The sequence below is a fragment of the Silurus aristotelis genome (assembly GCF_946808225.1).
Source record: "Silurus aristotelis genome assembly, chromosome: 14".
Taxonomy (NCBI): domain Eukaryota; kingdom Metazoa; phylum Chordata; class Actinopteri; order Siluriformes; family Siluridae; genus Silurus; species Silurus aristotelis.
The window spans coordinates 18,717,110-18,735,113 of record NC_139587.1 but is presented as its reverse complement, the minus strand read 5'-3'; the positions used below and the strand labels follow the sequence as shown (position 1 = coordinate 18,735,113).

The window sequence follows — 18,004 nt, the reverse complement described above, 5'->3', positions numbered from 1 at the left end:
ATTCATTCGCTGCTTCTAGTCACTGGTCTAGCAGAGCCCTTTTCTGAGCTGAGAGTTTCCTAGCTACATGGAACAGACAATGGAGCTCCTTATCTCTGAACAGTGCTGCTGAGCCTCTCAAACTAAAGCAATTCGAATGAGATTAAATATAGCTAGCCTTGCTGACTCCCTGCCTCACTTACTCTCATCTCCTCTGGAGTGTCTAAATCAGCTGACCTGGTGTGAGTCTGAGCTCAAAAAAACAGTACATTCACTGCAGATTTTCCTGTCTCATTGAATGCAGAAAAAAAAATCCTCAGCAGTGGTGTAGTCTAAAGACTAGTCAATGTTAAACCAACACACACATACATTATATGATCAGCCATATATATTAGCCATTCAACAAGTGCCCTCATATGCAATGCCTTACCATTTTAAATTCCATTAAAATCTTACTTTTTAAAGTGGACGAGAAAAATGAAATGCTGATTGAAGTATATAAACTGATGTTCCATTAAATTGCTTACTACTGTATATGAATCACTGTTGCACCCAGTGGTCAAAAACTGGAACTGCAAAAGCACATAATAGTTATGTTTTCAAAATGGGACATCCAACAAACTCATATAGGATCTGTGATTATATGGCAACACTGTTTTGACCACTTATAAATCACATTTGACCATTACAAAAATTGGGACCAAGAAAAAAGGATTATGGAGTGTCTATATTCTGCAAATCAGAAATGCACGCACACCACATTGTTTCCCATGAAAACACTGGAAAATGTTTTTTTCTTTTCCACTGCCTCATGTTTTGTGTTTTTTTTTTTTTTCTTTTTTTTTTTTTTACTCATAGCTGCATATTATGAGGTTGATAAAAACAAAGTGACAAGTGTGATTGCTTCTAACATTTGATTTTGCTTGAGGCCATGTTTTTTTTTTGTTACCCTGCTCCACCAAAATCTACTGCTGTTGTTTACTTAAATGTGCATAATAATTGAATTAGCATATTTCTGTATTAAATAATTCTAAAACTGAAAAAAAAAAAACCTGTATAAATTGTTCTACTGCGTCCTCAAATATAGATGAATGTACTGTAAAAACTATTTAGAATGTCACTGTAGAATTGGTGCTATTAGTATATAGGGATAATATATAGTGTGCATTTTATAATTTTGGGACACAATCTTGAATTAAAAAAGTGTACACTAAAGATGTCGCAGTGGAAGCACCAAGTGTCCCTAAAGTACCTTGTAATAGTGTTTCTACCAAAGAGTGCAACATTTTAAAATCTTGCTTCCTGCTGATTAACCAGTTTGTCATTTGTAACTACTTCTATTTATGAATCTGCCACAGTAGTAAATAACTTATATAAAATAGACATTGAGGGCTTAATAGGTTTGTAGTATGTATTTTATATCTAGCCTTAAACTAGATTTTAATATTATATATTGTATCGTATCATTGTATAAAATAGTTTGTAGAGAGATAAACTGTTTGCCCAGCAGGGGACTCACACCTCTTCCAATCTCCCTGCTCACCAGCAGCAAGGCAGAGTCAAGATACTCCAATTACAGAACCCCAACTGTGTCTTGAATGATCTTTTGGTTTTGAAATAACCTATTTGACTGCAAAATGTATTGCTAGAAAGGGTTAAAACACTACACTGGAAAATTTTATGACAATAGGAAATCATATTATTTGTATCCAAAACACCAATGATCCATTGATGGCTTATGCCAGCCTGCAGCTGTTGGAAAGAACAAAAATGACTCCAGGAAAAAACAGAGCATGACTAAATACACACTGAACCACCAATAACAGTTATACTATAAGCACTTAAACACTAGAAGGTTACTGACCAGAGCTCATACAGGGACACACATACAAATCAACTTTTTAAGATTTTACAGTGTCCTCTGGAAAAATCTCTATTTATGAACACTTCAATGGGTGAAAGCCTAAATCTTTAAGCACTGGCATCTCTCTCAGCCCTCACTGTTGCGCTTTATTTGCCCAGGTTACTGCAGTAGCATATTAATTTAGGTCAGCTGCCCCACTCTGCTCCCCTTCACACAGTTCCTTCACTTCCTGTGAAGAAAAACCAAAAGCACACTTCATTACCCAGCTGAATAGAAAGGCAGACTTGCTCTGGCTCTCCCTTAAAACTGGACAGATGACCATCCGTAACAAAGCTTAATGTCCGTCATCCTCATCATTCAATATTACAGGCTGAGGAATTAACAGAGAGAAAACAGCACTGCATTTTTCTGTCATTGCTTGTCCTTTTAAAGGGAATAGTCACTGCAAATCAATACAAAACTATATACTGATTTATGGACCCACATGGCACAAGCACAGACTGATTGAATGACTTTGTTCTGGATGAAAATGATGCAAATCAAATCCAATAGCCTTTACAATCATCAGATCTTAACCCAACTGCCAGGGCCATTATCATGGCATTATCATTATCAAATAATTCGGAAAAATGCAGTTCATTTCCCCAGTACATTTCCTCAAACTTGTAGACTCTACAAATCTGATTATATATATATATATATATATATATATATATATATATATATATATATATATATATATATATATATATATATATAGATTATATATCTATATATATCTATATATATAGATCAAACTCCTATGGTAGCTCATTGTGTACTCACACCTTAATAGAACATGTTTAGTCGGCTTTTCCTTATATTTTTTATCCATCTGAGCACCTGACATTTGCTCATTAGCCCATCCTTAATGACTTCTGATTTTTGCTTAATATTTTTCCTTGTATGGTGCTAATCGCTCCTAGTGTGGAGTTCGGTGAAACAACATACTGACAAATTATGAGTCAGCGTCGAGTTTATGACTTTCCTAACGAGAAGTGCTCTGGTGTATTTCTGATGACGGATCAGATCAAATTAAGCATGTATTTGTGTGGAGTTTCCACAAGGATAATCAAGCTTCAGGGGGAGAAATGCAATGCGGAATTACAGTGCCAGGTGCCAGCTGGCTGATCCAGGTATGAACTATGAGGGCCTCTCACATAAATTCACTTGTGTGTTTGTGAGACCTGGTGAGGGCAAACAGAGGACAATCAAAAGACCGTAGCTACTATTCAACAACACATTAAACACCCTGCCCCTAAGCACAGCACTGAAAACAATATGCGATTTAATAACCACTCAACAGCCGGACATAGAGTCAATATGAGTCATTTCAGTTTGACCTCTTTACGGTCTTTATGGTCACGATCACAGGTTGTTTGGTAATGTCTCGACCAAGATGATCATGTTCTATCCCCAACGGAAAAAGTTATTATAATGGGAACTTTACAGCAAACTATAATTTCCTTATTATCGAGTTACACCATAGTAACACATAAGCGTATAATACTGATCATATAACTTGTCATGCTATACCCGTTTTTGTCATTTTTATTTTTCTAAGAACTACAGAAATCCTCGCTTGAGAATCAGCACACCCCAAAGCTTGCACAGTCACATGTTGTTAGTTTTTTTTTTTTAAACAAATCATCTGTTTAAGCTCGCTTCTAATCAGAATGGAAAGGGAAACAGAATGAAAACAACTGTGATACTTCATAAGCACAATAAGTGCAACTATATTACAAGGATTTTGACTTTTACACTGAAACTAGGTGCATGTTTAGTTATCTTAATGCCAGAGAACTATGGTAATTTCTTTTTCTCTTCCTCAATTATTAAATAAACATTTATAATTATTATCAAAACCATTTATCAAACTCTCAGGAATTGTGTGAGGCTTCTAATAAAGTTTCATAAACAACTAACTGATATTGCATTTGTGACCTTACCCTGCAAAACAAAATACACCAAACCCAAGATAATTCATTACAAGATACTCATATAACAAGTCATAAACTGCACATGTGCATGTCCACACAACCCACACTCAAAATAAAAGGATCTGGCTTTGTATTCAGTTTAAAAATCCGGTCATATTATTTAGGTTAAACTGATACTTCTAAAGAACAAAGACATAAAAAACAACACTTCAGCCAGTTGATTAAGAAAAAAATCCTTTCTAGGAACACTCTTGGCTGTCTTGGTACTCAACGTCTATTTCTTCCAAGATTCTAAATGTAATATATAAAACATTGTATAATGCTGACAGATTACTGTAAGTCACAATATGCTACATGTCATCTTCATTTTGAGTGCAGCCACCTGCAATACGTTATGGTTATTTCTTTCTCTATTTAATACATTTGCCTAATCATGTTATGGTCTTTTAATTTTTTGTGTATGAACTAAGTATAAATTCAGATATCATCGGTGGGTGGTGGGGTGCTATAATTGAAAAAACAAAAAACAAAAACCTGATTAAATAGCAATAAAAGCACATCCCAAATAGTCTTACCTCATATACGTTAGCCAAATATAAATTTTTTTTAAATAATTGAATAAAAAATTATACTTTTATTAATTTGTTTGCAGTTACATTTAAGATTATGGAATGTCCACAATACAAACTCACTGCCACAAAGCCCAATGCACTTCGTCCCTCAACTTTTTTTGAAAAACATGAAGGCAGTGAAAATAAAGACTATTTCCATAAATGTTTAAACATTTCTTACAAATGGATCGCCAACTATTATGGAACTACTTTCCAATTCTGCTGTTACAGAATAAAAAAAAAAACTACATATTCAACAGTCCTGTACTGTGGTGTTAAAAAAAAAAAAACAGGCCTAATTAACTGACATGCTGACAATCTACAATTCATTCACTGGTCTTCTGCTTTTTCTTGTGAGAGTCACAGTGGCAGCAAGCTGATAAGGCCAGTCCAGTCTTCTCTATTCTTGGTCACAGACTGCAGATCCTCCATGGGAATCCTCATATATTCTGTGGGCAATGGTGCGACATTATCTCTCAATCAGGTCCTGGGTTTGCAATGGGATCTCCATCCGGAGGAATGTGCTTGATTCAGCTCCATTTACGGTGCCTGAACGATCTCGACTCTTCTTTATTTGGCGAGCAGTGGCTCTCCTCTGAATGTCATTCTTCTCACCCAAGAGATTACCTCCTGTAGCCCTGTCGAGGAAGTACATACTCACAACCTTATCCTTTTAAGCTTTGGATAAAGGTGAGGACATAAAGTGCTTTGACATCTACAAACTGAGCACTTGTTCCAGCACTGCAAACAGGAAAAGAGACTCTGACACAGCTTGTGCTGCCCTGACCCATGTGTCAATCTCACACTCCCATCACTCAAGATGCCATGATACTGAACCTTCTCCACAATCGAAAAGATGAAATACTGAACTCTACTCGAGTAAAGCTTATAGTACTGCAAACTGGTTGTAAAATGATCCAAGAAGCATCCCATGGCATTGCACGGTGTTTGCTTTTACTGTCAAACTTGTCTATAACCCAGATTGGCAGCAACATGTTGGGATGAACAATCTCTCTCACACACACACACACACACACACACACACACACACCCGTACAAGCGCAATACCCTACCTTCTGCGTGGCAGGTGGAGGAAAGGATGATGCTCTGAGGTCGGAAGATGTAAGGCAGGTAACGGGAGATACATTTCATCTTTCCCCAGCTGTATTTCGCTCTCTCAGGTCGACACGTCCCGCTGTGTGCTCCACATGAGCCGTGCTGTGACTGTGTCTCCACAAAAACAAGCATTGAAGGAACCAGTGCTGGAGTTTTGGAAGCGTCGCGCGCAGTTAACGGAGTGTGTGTATGTGTGTGTGTCCGTTAGCCGTATATTTTCCTCTCCTCCCATCTCCGGGCTGGAGGTTGGACTGTTTACAGAGTTTCAGGGAGGGGCACTTCAAGGGGTAACAGTTAATATGTTTATCAGTTTTTTGCCCCATGACACAGCAAGGAAACAGACTGACCGCCTTTCAGCGCCAACACATGCTCTACCCCCGAGGGGGTAAACAGTCTGCAACAACTCCTGCTTCCGTTCTGTGTACGATTATTATCACAATAAGGTGCAGACGTGTAGAAAGAAGCGCACTTCCAAAAAAAACGCAGACCAGATTATCGCCTAGAACAGAAAATCTAATGTAAAAAAAACAAAAAAACAACAACAACCATAATCTCGTTTTGAGGAGTTATTCTCCTAGTTTATTAGGAAATGATGTTAATAGCGCCATCTAGCGGTTAGTTTTCATACTCGAGGGAGAAAAATGTTTCACGTTTGAATTATTGACTTAAAATTGTGTTTTTTATTGAATTAAAACACACACACACAAACAAACACACAGTCTTGGGAATGTATGGCCATAAGACACATTTTGTACACAAATCCAGTATGCAGACAATCATCTGAGTTGTCTGAAGATTAAAAAAACAATCTGGGTATTCAGTTGTTAATAAACATGACTAATTATTCAAATTGAGTTGTTTATTGTATTATTTTACTATATTGCAAATGAAAAAAAATACAATATCGGTATTTATTTATAACTAACTAAAATTGTTCCATCAAATCAACGACTGTAGCAGGTATATAGATGGGCTGGCTAAAACTTTTAGTATATACTGAGTGTTAAGCACTTGTGTGTATTTGTGCATGTTTAAAATCCACATTTTTGCAAACTGCATATTACATTTTCAGATCAAATCAACGAAACAGCTAGATGACCACTTGACACTAATTGTTTAGAAATTTCCCCACTGTAGGATGAATAAATGTATATCTTATCTTATCTTAATGGTTGGGTCTCAAGCAACCATTTTTCCATGCCATTAAAATCACCACTAAATTATAACAACATAGCTCTACATAAAATGTAAATGATTAGACCTGAATGCAGGCCTTCTGTTTTATCTAATGCTTCTTCCCGCTGTTCCAACCAAAGTTTTCACTTATATTTTTGAGTGGGCTTTTTCTATTTAAAGCTATAAACTGCTTAGTACTTAGTTCAGGAGAATGCCCTAAAGTTGTGGCTCTGGGTTACTGATCAGAAGGTCTGGGATTTAAGCCTTAGTATTAGAAAGCTGCCCCTGTTGGGCCCTTGATCAAGGCCCTTAACCCTCTCTGCTCCAGAAGTGCTGTATCATGGGTGACCCTGTACTCCTAACAATCTGGAATAGGCAAATAAGATTTACTGTGCTGTAATGTATGTGTGACAAGTAAATGCATCTTACTTACTTTCTTTTATTTTCTTATCTTCACAAGAGTTTTTTTCACATTTTTTATATATGATGCACATGCACTAAAACCCACTGAATAGGAAGCAGATAATGATTTGAAATAGATGGAATGGATAAGGGGTTAACAATTTTATAAGAAAGAATTGCATCCCAATATCTCTTCACTCAAATTGAACTCTCCCGTCTTCCTGTGAAAACAGTAGTTATTTTTCAATTTCAGTATACAATTAGTCTAAACCCATTGGCTTTTTTCCTTATACTGAAGACACCCATCTTTTAATGACCCATAAACCACACACTGCAACAGAAATCGAGCGAGAGGAACCACTGTGGGGCTGTGAGATTGGGTATAAGCTTTGTGAACAGGTGCCATCTGCTCTCATCCTCTGAGCATCAGCATATCAAAGAGTTGACTTCCTCTCTCTCTCTCTCTCTCTCTCTCTCTCACACACACACACACACACACACACACACACACACACACACACACACACACACACACACACACACACACACACACACACACCTCCTCACTGCCTAACTCACTGTTGGAAGCCTTCACTGGCTTTTTTAAAAGAAGCACTAAAATCACTACGGGTATTTATGAGCCACCAGGATTTCTAATTATAGACTATTAAAGATTAAAGATTAAGGTCCTTATAGTTAGTAATATAGATACCTTAATGATTATCAGTCACTGATAGATAGATAGATAGATAGATAGATAGATAGATAGATAGATAGATAGATAGATAGATAGATAGATAGATAGATAGATAGATAGATAGATAGATAGATAGATACATCTCACTTCAAAATGTACATATTACAGCAGCACAGAGTAGAAAAGTATACTAGAAGCAATTTATATTATATATGTAAATAATATATAACAAGAGAATAAATGTAGACATATACAGTATATAAAGAAGTATATAAGATAGAGTAACTTAACAGCTAATTGTAAAAGTCTGAATTAAAAAAATAAAAATAGTGTTTAGACCTAAAGAATCTAAGTTGGCATGTGATTATTTCTGTTTCTACAGAGCTGTCATCACATCATTGTAGATTTTTTTAGCACACAGATAAATGACCTTTATTCAGCATGATGTAGATGCATCAGGTCAGTTGCCTGTTGCTTTCAAGGCAGTAGAGATTTGAGTATGGAAATGTAAAAGAATTGTGGCATAGGAACCTGACACACTAATTATTAATTATGGTTGAATTTACTATGCAATGCCTTCAGTAGAGAGGGGGGAAAAACAACTATAATTTTGTTTGCAAATATTAATCCTTGTGTTCTGGTGCAGTATATACCAGTCTTTCTGACTTTAAGGAGCTGGGAGCAAACATTTTATTAAAAATGATCAACCTTTTAAGCAGATATGAATTAGGGGAAACAATAAAAATGCACAAATCCCTTTCACATGCCTGAGGATGCTCCTACTAGGAGGATTGTGTATAAATAAAATATTGGGTTAATCTGACAAAGTAGCAAAGTGAATTCACCTATTAATAAATAAAAAATACAAATAAATAAAATTCATGTGACTTTTTTTGGTATCTAATTTATTCAGTTGTCATACTTATTTGGTATCTGGGTTGTCCTCAGGTCAAAATGTTTAGAATATAAGATTAGCAACAGGAGACAATGTTGAACAAAAACAGAAATGAGCATGCACATACAAAATATCATGAAGTTTAGTTGAAAACGAAACGAACACATAGACGATCGTGCAGACAGAAAGGAAATATGTTGTCGAAGGAGTTGAGAGATTGGAGAAGAGCTTTTTCCTACCTTCAGCTGCGTTTACTTCAGTCGGACCCTTCACTTGGGCAAAGCACCAGCAGCTCTCCTCCGCACTGCCTCCGCGTCCTGGAGCATTCAGAGCAGGAGACAAATCCGAGTCACCACCAGCAGGACAATTCCGTCTACATTGCATTACACGGACATTCACACGCATCTTACCGAGCATGGCTTAGAGTTCCTCTTCAGCCGCTTGCTGTTTACTCTACTCCAGCGCTCATGAAAATGATGAAGGACATGAGTAATGATTGAGATGTTATTTCTCCACTGCGCTGCTCCACGTCAGAGATATTAGCATTCTCATCAATCACCTTTCACTGTAGTTCATATCCCAACTTTGCTGTAAGTAGGTAGGACTGAGGGGTGGGTGTGCTGATAACTGTGTGCTCAAACACGCGGAAATTGTTTCTACACCTTTAATCAGGAAGCTACTTAGTTTCGACTGATCCCCATTCAGGCTTCAGGCTTCTTTCCGGTTCATGCTCAGGCTTCTCTATGCACCTGTTGAGAAATCAAGTTAACAAAATGACATAAAAATAAATAAAATAAAGTAAAAATAAAAATATATTTCATTACCCATGCACATGTTTTCCTTTATTCGTGCAATTTGAGTCAAACCACGCAGACACAAGTCCAAAGCTTCAACTCAAATTTCAGAAATGAGAAATAATGTGATCTCGACAGCTTTGACCATATGGGCCAGACAGGTTTGAGTACTTCAGAAACAGCTGATCACATGACATGATCACATGACATGGTCACCCCCCCAGGTCTATAGCAGGGGTCACCAACATGGTGCCCGCGGGCACCAGGTAGCCCGCAAGGACCACATGAGTAGCCGGCGGGCCTTTTCTAAAAATAGCTGTTTCCTACTTTGTTAAATCATTGTTGCTAATTATTATGAGAAATCATTAACATGATCAGTGTCTTCACATGGATGAATATCATTAATTATTAATAATAACATATAATGAAAGTTAAATTGAGCAAATTTGTTATTTCAGATCAAACTGAAAACTGTGTGTATCAAACCGGTAGCCCTTCACATTAATTAGTACCCAAGAAGTAGCTCTCAGGTTCAAGTTGGTGACCCCTGGTCTATAGTGTTTACACAGACTGGTGCAGAAAACAGAAAACATCCAGTGAGCAGCAGTTCTGCAGGCAGGTATGTCTTGTTAATGAGAGAGGTCAGAGGAGACTGATCTGAGCTGACAGGAAGGCTACAGTAATCAAATATCCACTCTTTCCATCCGTGCTGATCAAAAAATCATCTCATAAAGCTAAATATATTGAACCTTTAGACAAGTGGAGTACAAAATAAAAGAAAATTAGGTCAGTTTTCACTTCTGTTTGCCAGGAACAGGAATCTGAGACCAGACTCAGTGAATAGTGGAAAAATGTAGGCTGGTTTTAATTATTGAAATGTAACTTTCGGAAATCCAAATGCAAAAGCAACATTACAAATAACAATAGAGCTTAAACATTTTTTGTTTGGAGGAAATGTGCACAAATGAAAATTAATTAATTTTAAATAATCATCTCCGTCTCATTACTCAGCTTCAGCATTTTTACACAAGCAGCCATGAATCCTAGATTGTAGTACTGGATTGTATTATAATCTCATGTATCTTCGTGTAACTTTTTAAACTCTTCAGAAATGGTCTGATTTATAAAAATGTTCTGTAATAAACAGTGCCATTGTACCAACCATATTAACGTTTGCTTGGGACTTTAATGTTGACATTTCCATACGTCATTTCCGGTTGCAGCAATTTTGGCGCATCTTACCAACGTCCTTTGCTTTGCAAAGTACAGAAGCAGCCTGATATGTGTATACAATTAAAGTGTTTTGAATTAGGCAATGTAGCAGGAGAAAGAGCTGACTGGTGAGATATGTGGCGCTTGAAAGCAGTAAGACACAAATCAAGTGTGTCTGGTAAAGATCTGGAGGAGTTGAAGCAGAAGAGAAGACAACATGAAAAAGGTGTGTTTATGGATCTGTACTGGTTTGGATTTCTGTTTTGATAAATACATGCATGCAGGATTATCTGTGTCTATGAATGTTTTATGTGCTTCTGTTTTATTTGTCCCTCCTCATCCTGTCTGTAGTCTTGAGACAGGCAAGGAGAGACAGACAGCTGGTCAGTAAGAGGCTTCTGTTAAGTGAAGAAGAGCAGGAGAAAGAGCTGGTTGAAACAAACCATGCTCCTTTTTCTCAAGACCAGGTAACTGCATTTACATTACATTTATTTATATTTATTTGGTTTCCTTGTTTTTATCCAATATGCTTTACATGTCAGCTACATGAATCTGGCCCACATATTGTATAAAGCAGCTACACTTTAGGAAATGAAATAGTAAGTGTACTATGGCCTTGTTGTAGAGTCACATTTAAGGTACAACTTTAATACATGTTGTAATATGTAAATTTCCCTCTGGAATGAAGGAAGTGTTCTGTCTGACTGACTAACACAGCATTTGAGTTCAACTAAACTGCATATGTCAAGAACCACATGCAGTATTTGTGCAACATTTACAGTTCAGGACAAAAGTGACTTGTTTACCTCGTATGTTACCTTAAATTTTTAATATCTGTGCCATTTCCATTTTGGGCCATCACCCCATCCATGTTTGGAGTTTTTCATTTGACAGGTCACTTGGTTTTAACTGTTAAACAATGTTAAACTCTTTACTAATAGTACCTATGCATAGAAAAGAAAGCACAAATCTTTTTGTCTTTTGGCAGTGAAGGGTGTTTATGCTATGAGATTTGACATTCTTGGTTGTTGTCTGAGCAGTTTTTATGTGACGCTTTCCTTTTTTTACCAATTGGCACAATTTTACTTATTGACTGACTTGTCTGTTGCCAAAAACAATATGAACACCCAACAATAGATTGCTATACACATAGTATGTAATGCAAGAAACACACTAAGGAGTAGCAACGTAGAATTAATTTCTACATTAAAGTAAATTAGTTCTTGTACTCTATGTTGTTTTATGTTTTAAACGCTAATGTGTGTGTGCATGTAGATTCAAGAGATGTTACACAATGTGCAGCACGGTGGAGAACAAAAAGCTGCTCATCTGGAGATACTGAGAAAGGCACTAAGAGACCCTGAGACTCACGTCATCTTCACGAAGTAGGCTTACATTTTTTATTTATATAGATTGACTCATTTGTAGTGCATAATTGTTGTAAATGAACGTGTTAACGCAAAATTAATTTTAACTGCACTAATTTTTATTAACATTCAATTAATACAGCGTGCAATTCCATTCCGTGACCATTTTTATTAAAATATCATTAAATAAATATAAAAAAAGGCTAAATTAAAACCTTCAGTGCAACACACATTTATTCACATGAAAAGTCCTTTCTTTACTCAGATATTTACATTTTTTTTAAATACACTGCAAAAGAATTTATAATCACTAAAACATTTGTTTTACTGATGCGCCTCAAATTTAGCAACAAAATCTGCCACAATGTACACATCCGGCAATTAAAACCGTCCGTGTGGAAACATAGCAAAGTTCCGTTCGGCGTCCTGATTATTTATGAAATTTAAATTTAAACCTTTTTAAATTAACTTTTTTTTTGCATTTAAAACAATTTAAATGTAAAACATTTATACGTTTTTTTTTCTTCATGCTGTAGGTTGAGTATGGTTTTACTAATCATAAATATACATGTGATACATTTTAATTGATTGACAGCCCTAATAAGTAATTTTTTTGCACTGCGTTGCTGAGGCCCAAATATAGTGAGTGAAAAAAACATCGCACTAATGTGCATATGAGTGGCAGCCTGGATAAACCCCTTCATGTGGTTAATTTTGGACATTTTTTACTTGTAATAGTAACAGAAATACGTATATCTGTTTACATGTGTCTCACTCAGAAATACATTTATAGCAGTTTACAAAGACAGAACTTGAAAAAGTGTAAAGGGAGAAAATATCTTCTTCCAATTCCTCTGAAAGACACCCACCTAACTCTAATGGTGCATAAATTACAAATACTCTGCTTAAATATTACTTCAATAAAAGAACAAAAGTACTTGATATTGACAGCACCTAATATTTGAAAGTAAAAGTACTGATATTTAATAACTATTTTTTAACAATTTTTGCATTTTATTGTTCCATTTTCCTCTGTTTCATATCTTTTTATAGTGAGAGTTTTCTATTTTTATAGGTACACACAAATACTCTTACTCTACACAAACACTCCAAACTGTGGGGGTTACGGTTGTGGTCTTGCAATGATTTATTTAACACAATTTATGAATCCACTTTAATGTAACAAAGAATGGCATGTTTTTTTTTTAAATGCAGTGGGGAAAAAGCAAATATTACACATTTTAAATAGTGAAGTAAAGGTTTCCTAAAGTGAAAACACTCTGATAAAGTACAAATACTCTAATAATAATTATATTAAAAATACTTTGTTTTGCTTCTGCCTACATCTATTTTTATAACCTAATCTACATATGGAAAAAGCAAAAGTTACTGGCAAATTAAAGTATTTTAAGTCTACAATGGCAAATGTGCTTTTATCACGTCAGTCTGTCTGATTGACTGAGGTAAACACACAGCATTTAAACCCAATCAATCTGTTCTTTAAGCATTTCCTTTTATTTTTATTATTATTTTTAACTAATTTCTTTTTTTATTTGCTGCGATCTTAGTGTGTGTTGGCAGATAAAAATAACTTTTTGGCCAAACCACAGTTTTTCTGTTGTCATTTTTGGCTTTTTTTTTGGCTTTTTAAATTTTTTTTTATTTTTATAAAAAAAATAAAGACCATCTTCTAAAACTAATATCATGTACTAAATCATGAATTAAATCATTTTTGAAACATTGTAGCATAAGAGTTTAGTCCAACCTTGCCTTTAATGCAAATCTGCTTCCTCCTGTTGCTTAATAATATTCATTTATTCATCCCTCTCTTTTTAGACTGGAGAACAGCATGTACGTGCTGGTTGGGCAGCTCAGCGGACACAATGCTCAGTGCCAGCTGAAGGCAGTGCGGTGTCTTCATGAGCTCTCCAGCTCTCCTCACCCTGGTGTGGGGCAGTCGTGCTTGTCTGCAACCCCATATCTTCTCACATATCTCTCTAGCCCCAGTGCCAAACTTACAGTTAGTGAAAGTCATATTCAGAATGTTTAACTTGTCTTTTTTAGTGTATAAAACATATTTTAGTTTTGTTTGTATTTGTTTTACATGCATGCGCAGGAACTTTGCCTGTACACGTTAGGGAATCTTTGTCCAGAGGGTGCTGTAGTAAAAGAGAAGTTGGTGGTCCAGGGGATAGTGCCTGCTCTGGCTAATTGCATTCAGGTAACCATCTCAGCAAATTTGTTCAGGTATCCATCACTTTTTCCATTGAGCTCCTTTTACAGGGTTTCCGCTGGGTCTTAAAAAGTCTAAAAAGTAAATCTCAATTTTAGGCTTTTAAAAGTCTTACATTCTCTGTTCTATGTCTTAAATATATTCAACAGGTCTTAATTTTCTGATGTCCATGTATGGCTATCTCTAATGCTCATCAAAATGCTCCTACAGCACTTTAGAATGTTTTTGTATATTAGTTTCTGTGGTGTTGTAGTTCTTTCTTCCGCTAGTCCAAATATAATTGGTTGTACAAATGAGACCAATATGCAATAACCAATCAGCTCTCTGTTATTGGCACAAATCTCTTTGGATTATACCACAGCTTTAAAATTGCTTTTATTTTTTAGCTATGAGGAAGTTTAGTAATTCTTGGCTTGAAAAAAAATTAATTTTTAAGGCTTTTTTAAGGCCAGTTGCTAAAACGTTTGTGTGTGTTTTAAATGTCATGATATAGGTTTTAAGTTTGATTCTTAATGTTCTTAAAATGTCTTAAATTTGAATTTGTGAAACCTGCAGAAACCCTGTTTAGTATAAATACTAGTGTATTTTTTGATCCTCAGAATCAGAGATGTAACCTGGCCGTGATGGAGGCAGCGGGCTTTACATTGTCTCAGCTTCTTCAGGATAAAGATGCTACAGAAGTTATTCCGTGAGTTAAAAAATTCAACCTTAACTAAACAAATCCCTTTATTAGGCTAAAATAAGTATCAAATAAGGAAAAGTGCAGTTTATGTTTCAGCCAAAATGCAAGACAATACATATTCTTTGTATTTTATATTTAGTTCCATATAACGGTATTAGTCAACTAAAACATTCTCATCAGGAAGTCCACATTTTATTACCATGCTCTTGACCCATAACCCACACATGTCCTGACTCTTTTCCAGCAAATTTTATTTTGCACACTGGAACATGATTGGGTTTCAAATGTTACAATGCAATTAACTTTTCCTCTGATATGTTCAATCCCATATATGTTTCTAAGATGTTCATAATGGCAGCAATTTTCCCATTCTTTGTCACTTACAACTTATTATTAGGTATTTGTTATGATGTTTTGGATGACCTTGATATTCAATAATGTATCTTTCAGGATGGTCATGGCCTCTGGATTGGTTCCTCACTTGATTTCACTTCTGACTCCAGATCCGGAGTTTGGTATGGGAGCTGCCATCGAATGTGCCTGGTGTTTACATTATATAGTATCACGGTATGCTACCAGGCCCCCATTTTCCATAAGCCTGGTTTTTATAATAGAAACTCACCAACAAATAGAGGGTGACCAAAAAGTCACTCCACAAATGCAAAACAAACTTTTTAGCAAAATGTAACTTAAGCTTCTTTTCGGGTTTACATCCTAAAACTAATTAATTGACTGGCAGCTTCTGAAAATAAAGCACAATAAATAATAATAGAATCAATTTTCAGCTTGGAATTCTAATTGAATTGCTTCTGATTGTACAAATTGTGTTTGCTTTTTATGTTATATTATTTGTTTTTGTAGTCTGTCTGATCCCTCCACCTTGATAGCTGAAGGACTCTTCTCACAGTGCAGTAACCTCCTGATTACACTAGGAGGGGCTGTTGCTAAAGAAAGCACTAATGAAGGTGTGGAGTTGGTGAGTTCATTCAAAACCTAAAAGCCCTGATACAGATTGTAAAGGTGTAATTTTCCTAATAGTCTATTTGTAATGTACATACATAACAATTTAGACCATTAGTCATTTAATATTATTGAGTATTTCTTTTCCTTGTAGCTGATCTGGCCTTTGCTGCGCTGCTTGGGCAATATGTTGGCCAGCGGGGTGTGTGAGGCTGCAGGATGCTCAGCGGGTGTAGAGGATGTCCGTCTCTTAGCAGCTCTGTGTGTGTTCAGCCAGACTTACCTAACCTCCTACTGTGCTCTAAGCAGGGAGAGCCTGTGGGTCCTCAACAACCTCACAGGTAGTACCATCAGCAAATACCATGACGATAGAGGGTCACCACAGGAAATGAAGCATGAGAGGACAAATATGATCACTTATAATTAAAAAAATAGTTATTTGTGGTTGCATTTGTGCATACTCAACCGGATTTATATTAGACATTCTTTGAATGTCATTCTGTGTTCCTTTTGGTTGCAGCTGGTTCACTTGTGTTTTGTTCGGCTGTGCTGTTTTTAAACATGGTACCAGCTCTTCTTCAGCTTTTACCCTTTTCTAATGGAATCAATACCATGGTAAGAGACAACATAACATAATATATAAACATTCAAACTAAGTTTTATATAAAATCACTGCTCCATAATCTATTGCATTGTATTATTTTGTCTGATCTCTGCTAGTTAATTGAAACTAAATTACTTTCTGACTTTCATAAATTCCTGACATGTCAAAGCTTGACCTACTGCTGAGTTCAAATATTGACCATTTGTCTGTTGACCATTAACTGTCTAACACCACTTCTGTGTGATCAGGTGCTAAGAGTTCTGGGTAATGTTGCCCACTGTGGTCTGGGATACTGTATTCAGCTGACGCAAGCGGGTCTGCTCCCTGTCCTTTGTACCACACTCAAAATGGCTGATCCTGACATTGTAATACTGAGCTTGGAGGTGTTACATTTGCTGACTGCGAGTAGCCCACAGGTAAGTTGCACTCAAAATGAACTGATTGCATTTTTTCTTTCGACGACTTGCATTTTTTTAAATGTTAAAGGTTGTTTCAGACAACAAATAGCAGGTATTGGGATCCCATGGGAGCCAACAAAAGGTATCTGAAGCAAAAGAACACAGAGCAATGAAATTACAGGCTTGGTAGGGAAACAAAATCAGCCAAGTCCATTTGAAATAAACACAGCAGGGTACCAACAAAACTGTGGGAGCAGTTATTTGGTCAGAATGTCTTTGGGATTGAGTGAAAATAGGGTTAAAAGTCTTTTCCTGATGCTATTGTTGGTTGTGATTACAGATTTCTTAGAATGTTGTACTGCCTGGTAATTTTTTGTATATTGCTCAATTGTATTGTTCTACTTTTATTTGCTTCGTTTAGATGTTTGTCACGTGTCTACAAGCTAGTTTAACAGTGCTCTTTTTTTCCAGGTAGCTGAAGAGTTTATCAGGATGGATGGCATTTCTCTTTTGGAAGCAATTCAATATAACAATGAAAATGAGCATCGTCTTCGAGCATCGAACATCTTGGACTACCTGCATGCTCACTAAAGCGTTCATACAGCCTGTAATAAGGCCTATTGGTATTCAATTAGTGTGTGTACATGAGGAATAAAAACATCTGTGGACATGGGTCGGTTAACTGTTTATTTCTTGATACACTTTTTCCTGCAGTTTTGCATTTTTTAAACAATAGTTTATGCAGTGGTGTAAAAAGCATACCCAGTTAACCAACCTTCAACTCATTGTATAATTGTGTAGTTGTGTTTGCCTCCTTTATACAACATTGTACCAAACAGGCAATATTAATTGAGCCCATCATCAGTTTGCTACTTGTAATGTTCTCACTGCTGCACGCACTGATGTAACCCATCTGTTGGTCTGCGACTCAGTGAACTTACATCTTACATTAAAAAAAAAATACAAGATTTCAATGTATTTTACATCTCACTTCAGACTGATGTGACAACGAACTGAACAGGATTTGCATTCTTT

The 18,004-nt window shown here is 36.2% G+C and overlaps 2 protein-coding genes across 3 annotated transcripts in view; one reads left to right on the top strand and one right to left on the bottom strand.

The window, feature by feature from the left end:
• LOC310737325 (serine/threonine-protein phosphatase 2A 55 kDa regulatory subunit B beta isoform) overlaps positions 1 to 9,455 on the bottom strand; it is a 48,608-nt gene extending 39,153 nt beyond the window's left edge. Inside the window, exons 1-2 of one of the 2 annotated variants that reach the window (XM_083561611.1) lie at positions 9,130 to 9,455; positions 8,959 to 9,036 (exon numbers count right to left, since the gene is read on the bottom strand). In XM_083561611.1, the coding sequence (XP_083417737.1) occupies positions 8,959 to 9,036; positions 9,130 to 9,136 (85 nt within the window). In that variant the 5' untranslated portion in view covers positions 9,137 to 9,455. Of the gene's footprint in view, positions 1 to 5,506; positions 5,946 to 8,958; positions 9,037 to 9,129 lie in introns of those variants that run through there. The other variant, XM_083561612.1, reaches the window with a different exon arrangement.
• Positions 9,456 to 10,705: 1,250 nt separating this feature from the next.
• On the top strand, positions 10,706 to 17,642 carry tmco6 (transmembrane and coiled-coil domains 6). The gene is made up of 12 exons (XM_083561608.1): positions 10,706 to 10,951; positions 11,077 to 11,192; positions 12,001 to 12,110; positions 13,929 to 14,112; positions 14,209 to 14,313; positions 14,925 to 15,013; positions 15,458 to 15,574; positions 15,869 to 15,983; positions 16,122 to 16,308; positions 16,488 to 16,582; positions 16,820 to 16,987; positions 17,441 to 17,642. The coding sequence occupies exons 1-12, from the start codon at positions 10,861 to 10,863 to the stop codon at positions 17,558 to 17,560; spliced, it is 1,497 nt and encodes a 498-aa protein (XP_083417734.1). The 5' UTR covers positions 10,706 to 10,860; the 3' UTR covers positions 17,561 to 17,642.
• The last annotated feature ends 362 nt before the right edge of the window (positions 17,643 to 18,004 follow it).

Excerpts from the sequence above, each read along its gene's own strand:
- tmco6 (XM_083561608.1), top strand. The coding sequence starts at position 10,861 with ATGTGGCGCTTGAAAGCAGTAAGACACAAATCAAGTGTGTCTGGTAAA. Across the intron at positions 14,314-14,924 it reads CTCTGGCTAATTGCATTCAG|AATCAGAGATGTAACCTGGC; the intron begins GTAACCATCTCA and ends TTTGATCCTCAG. Across the intron at positions 15,014-15,457 it reads GATGCTACAGAAGTTATTCC|GATGGTCATGGCCTCTGGAT; the intron begins GTGAGTTAAAAA and ends TGTATCTTTCAG.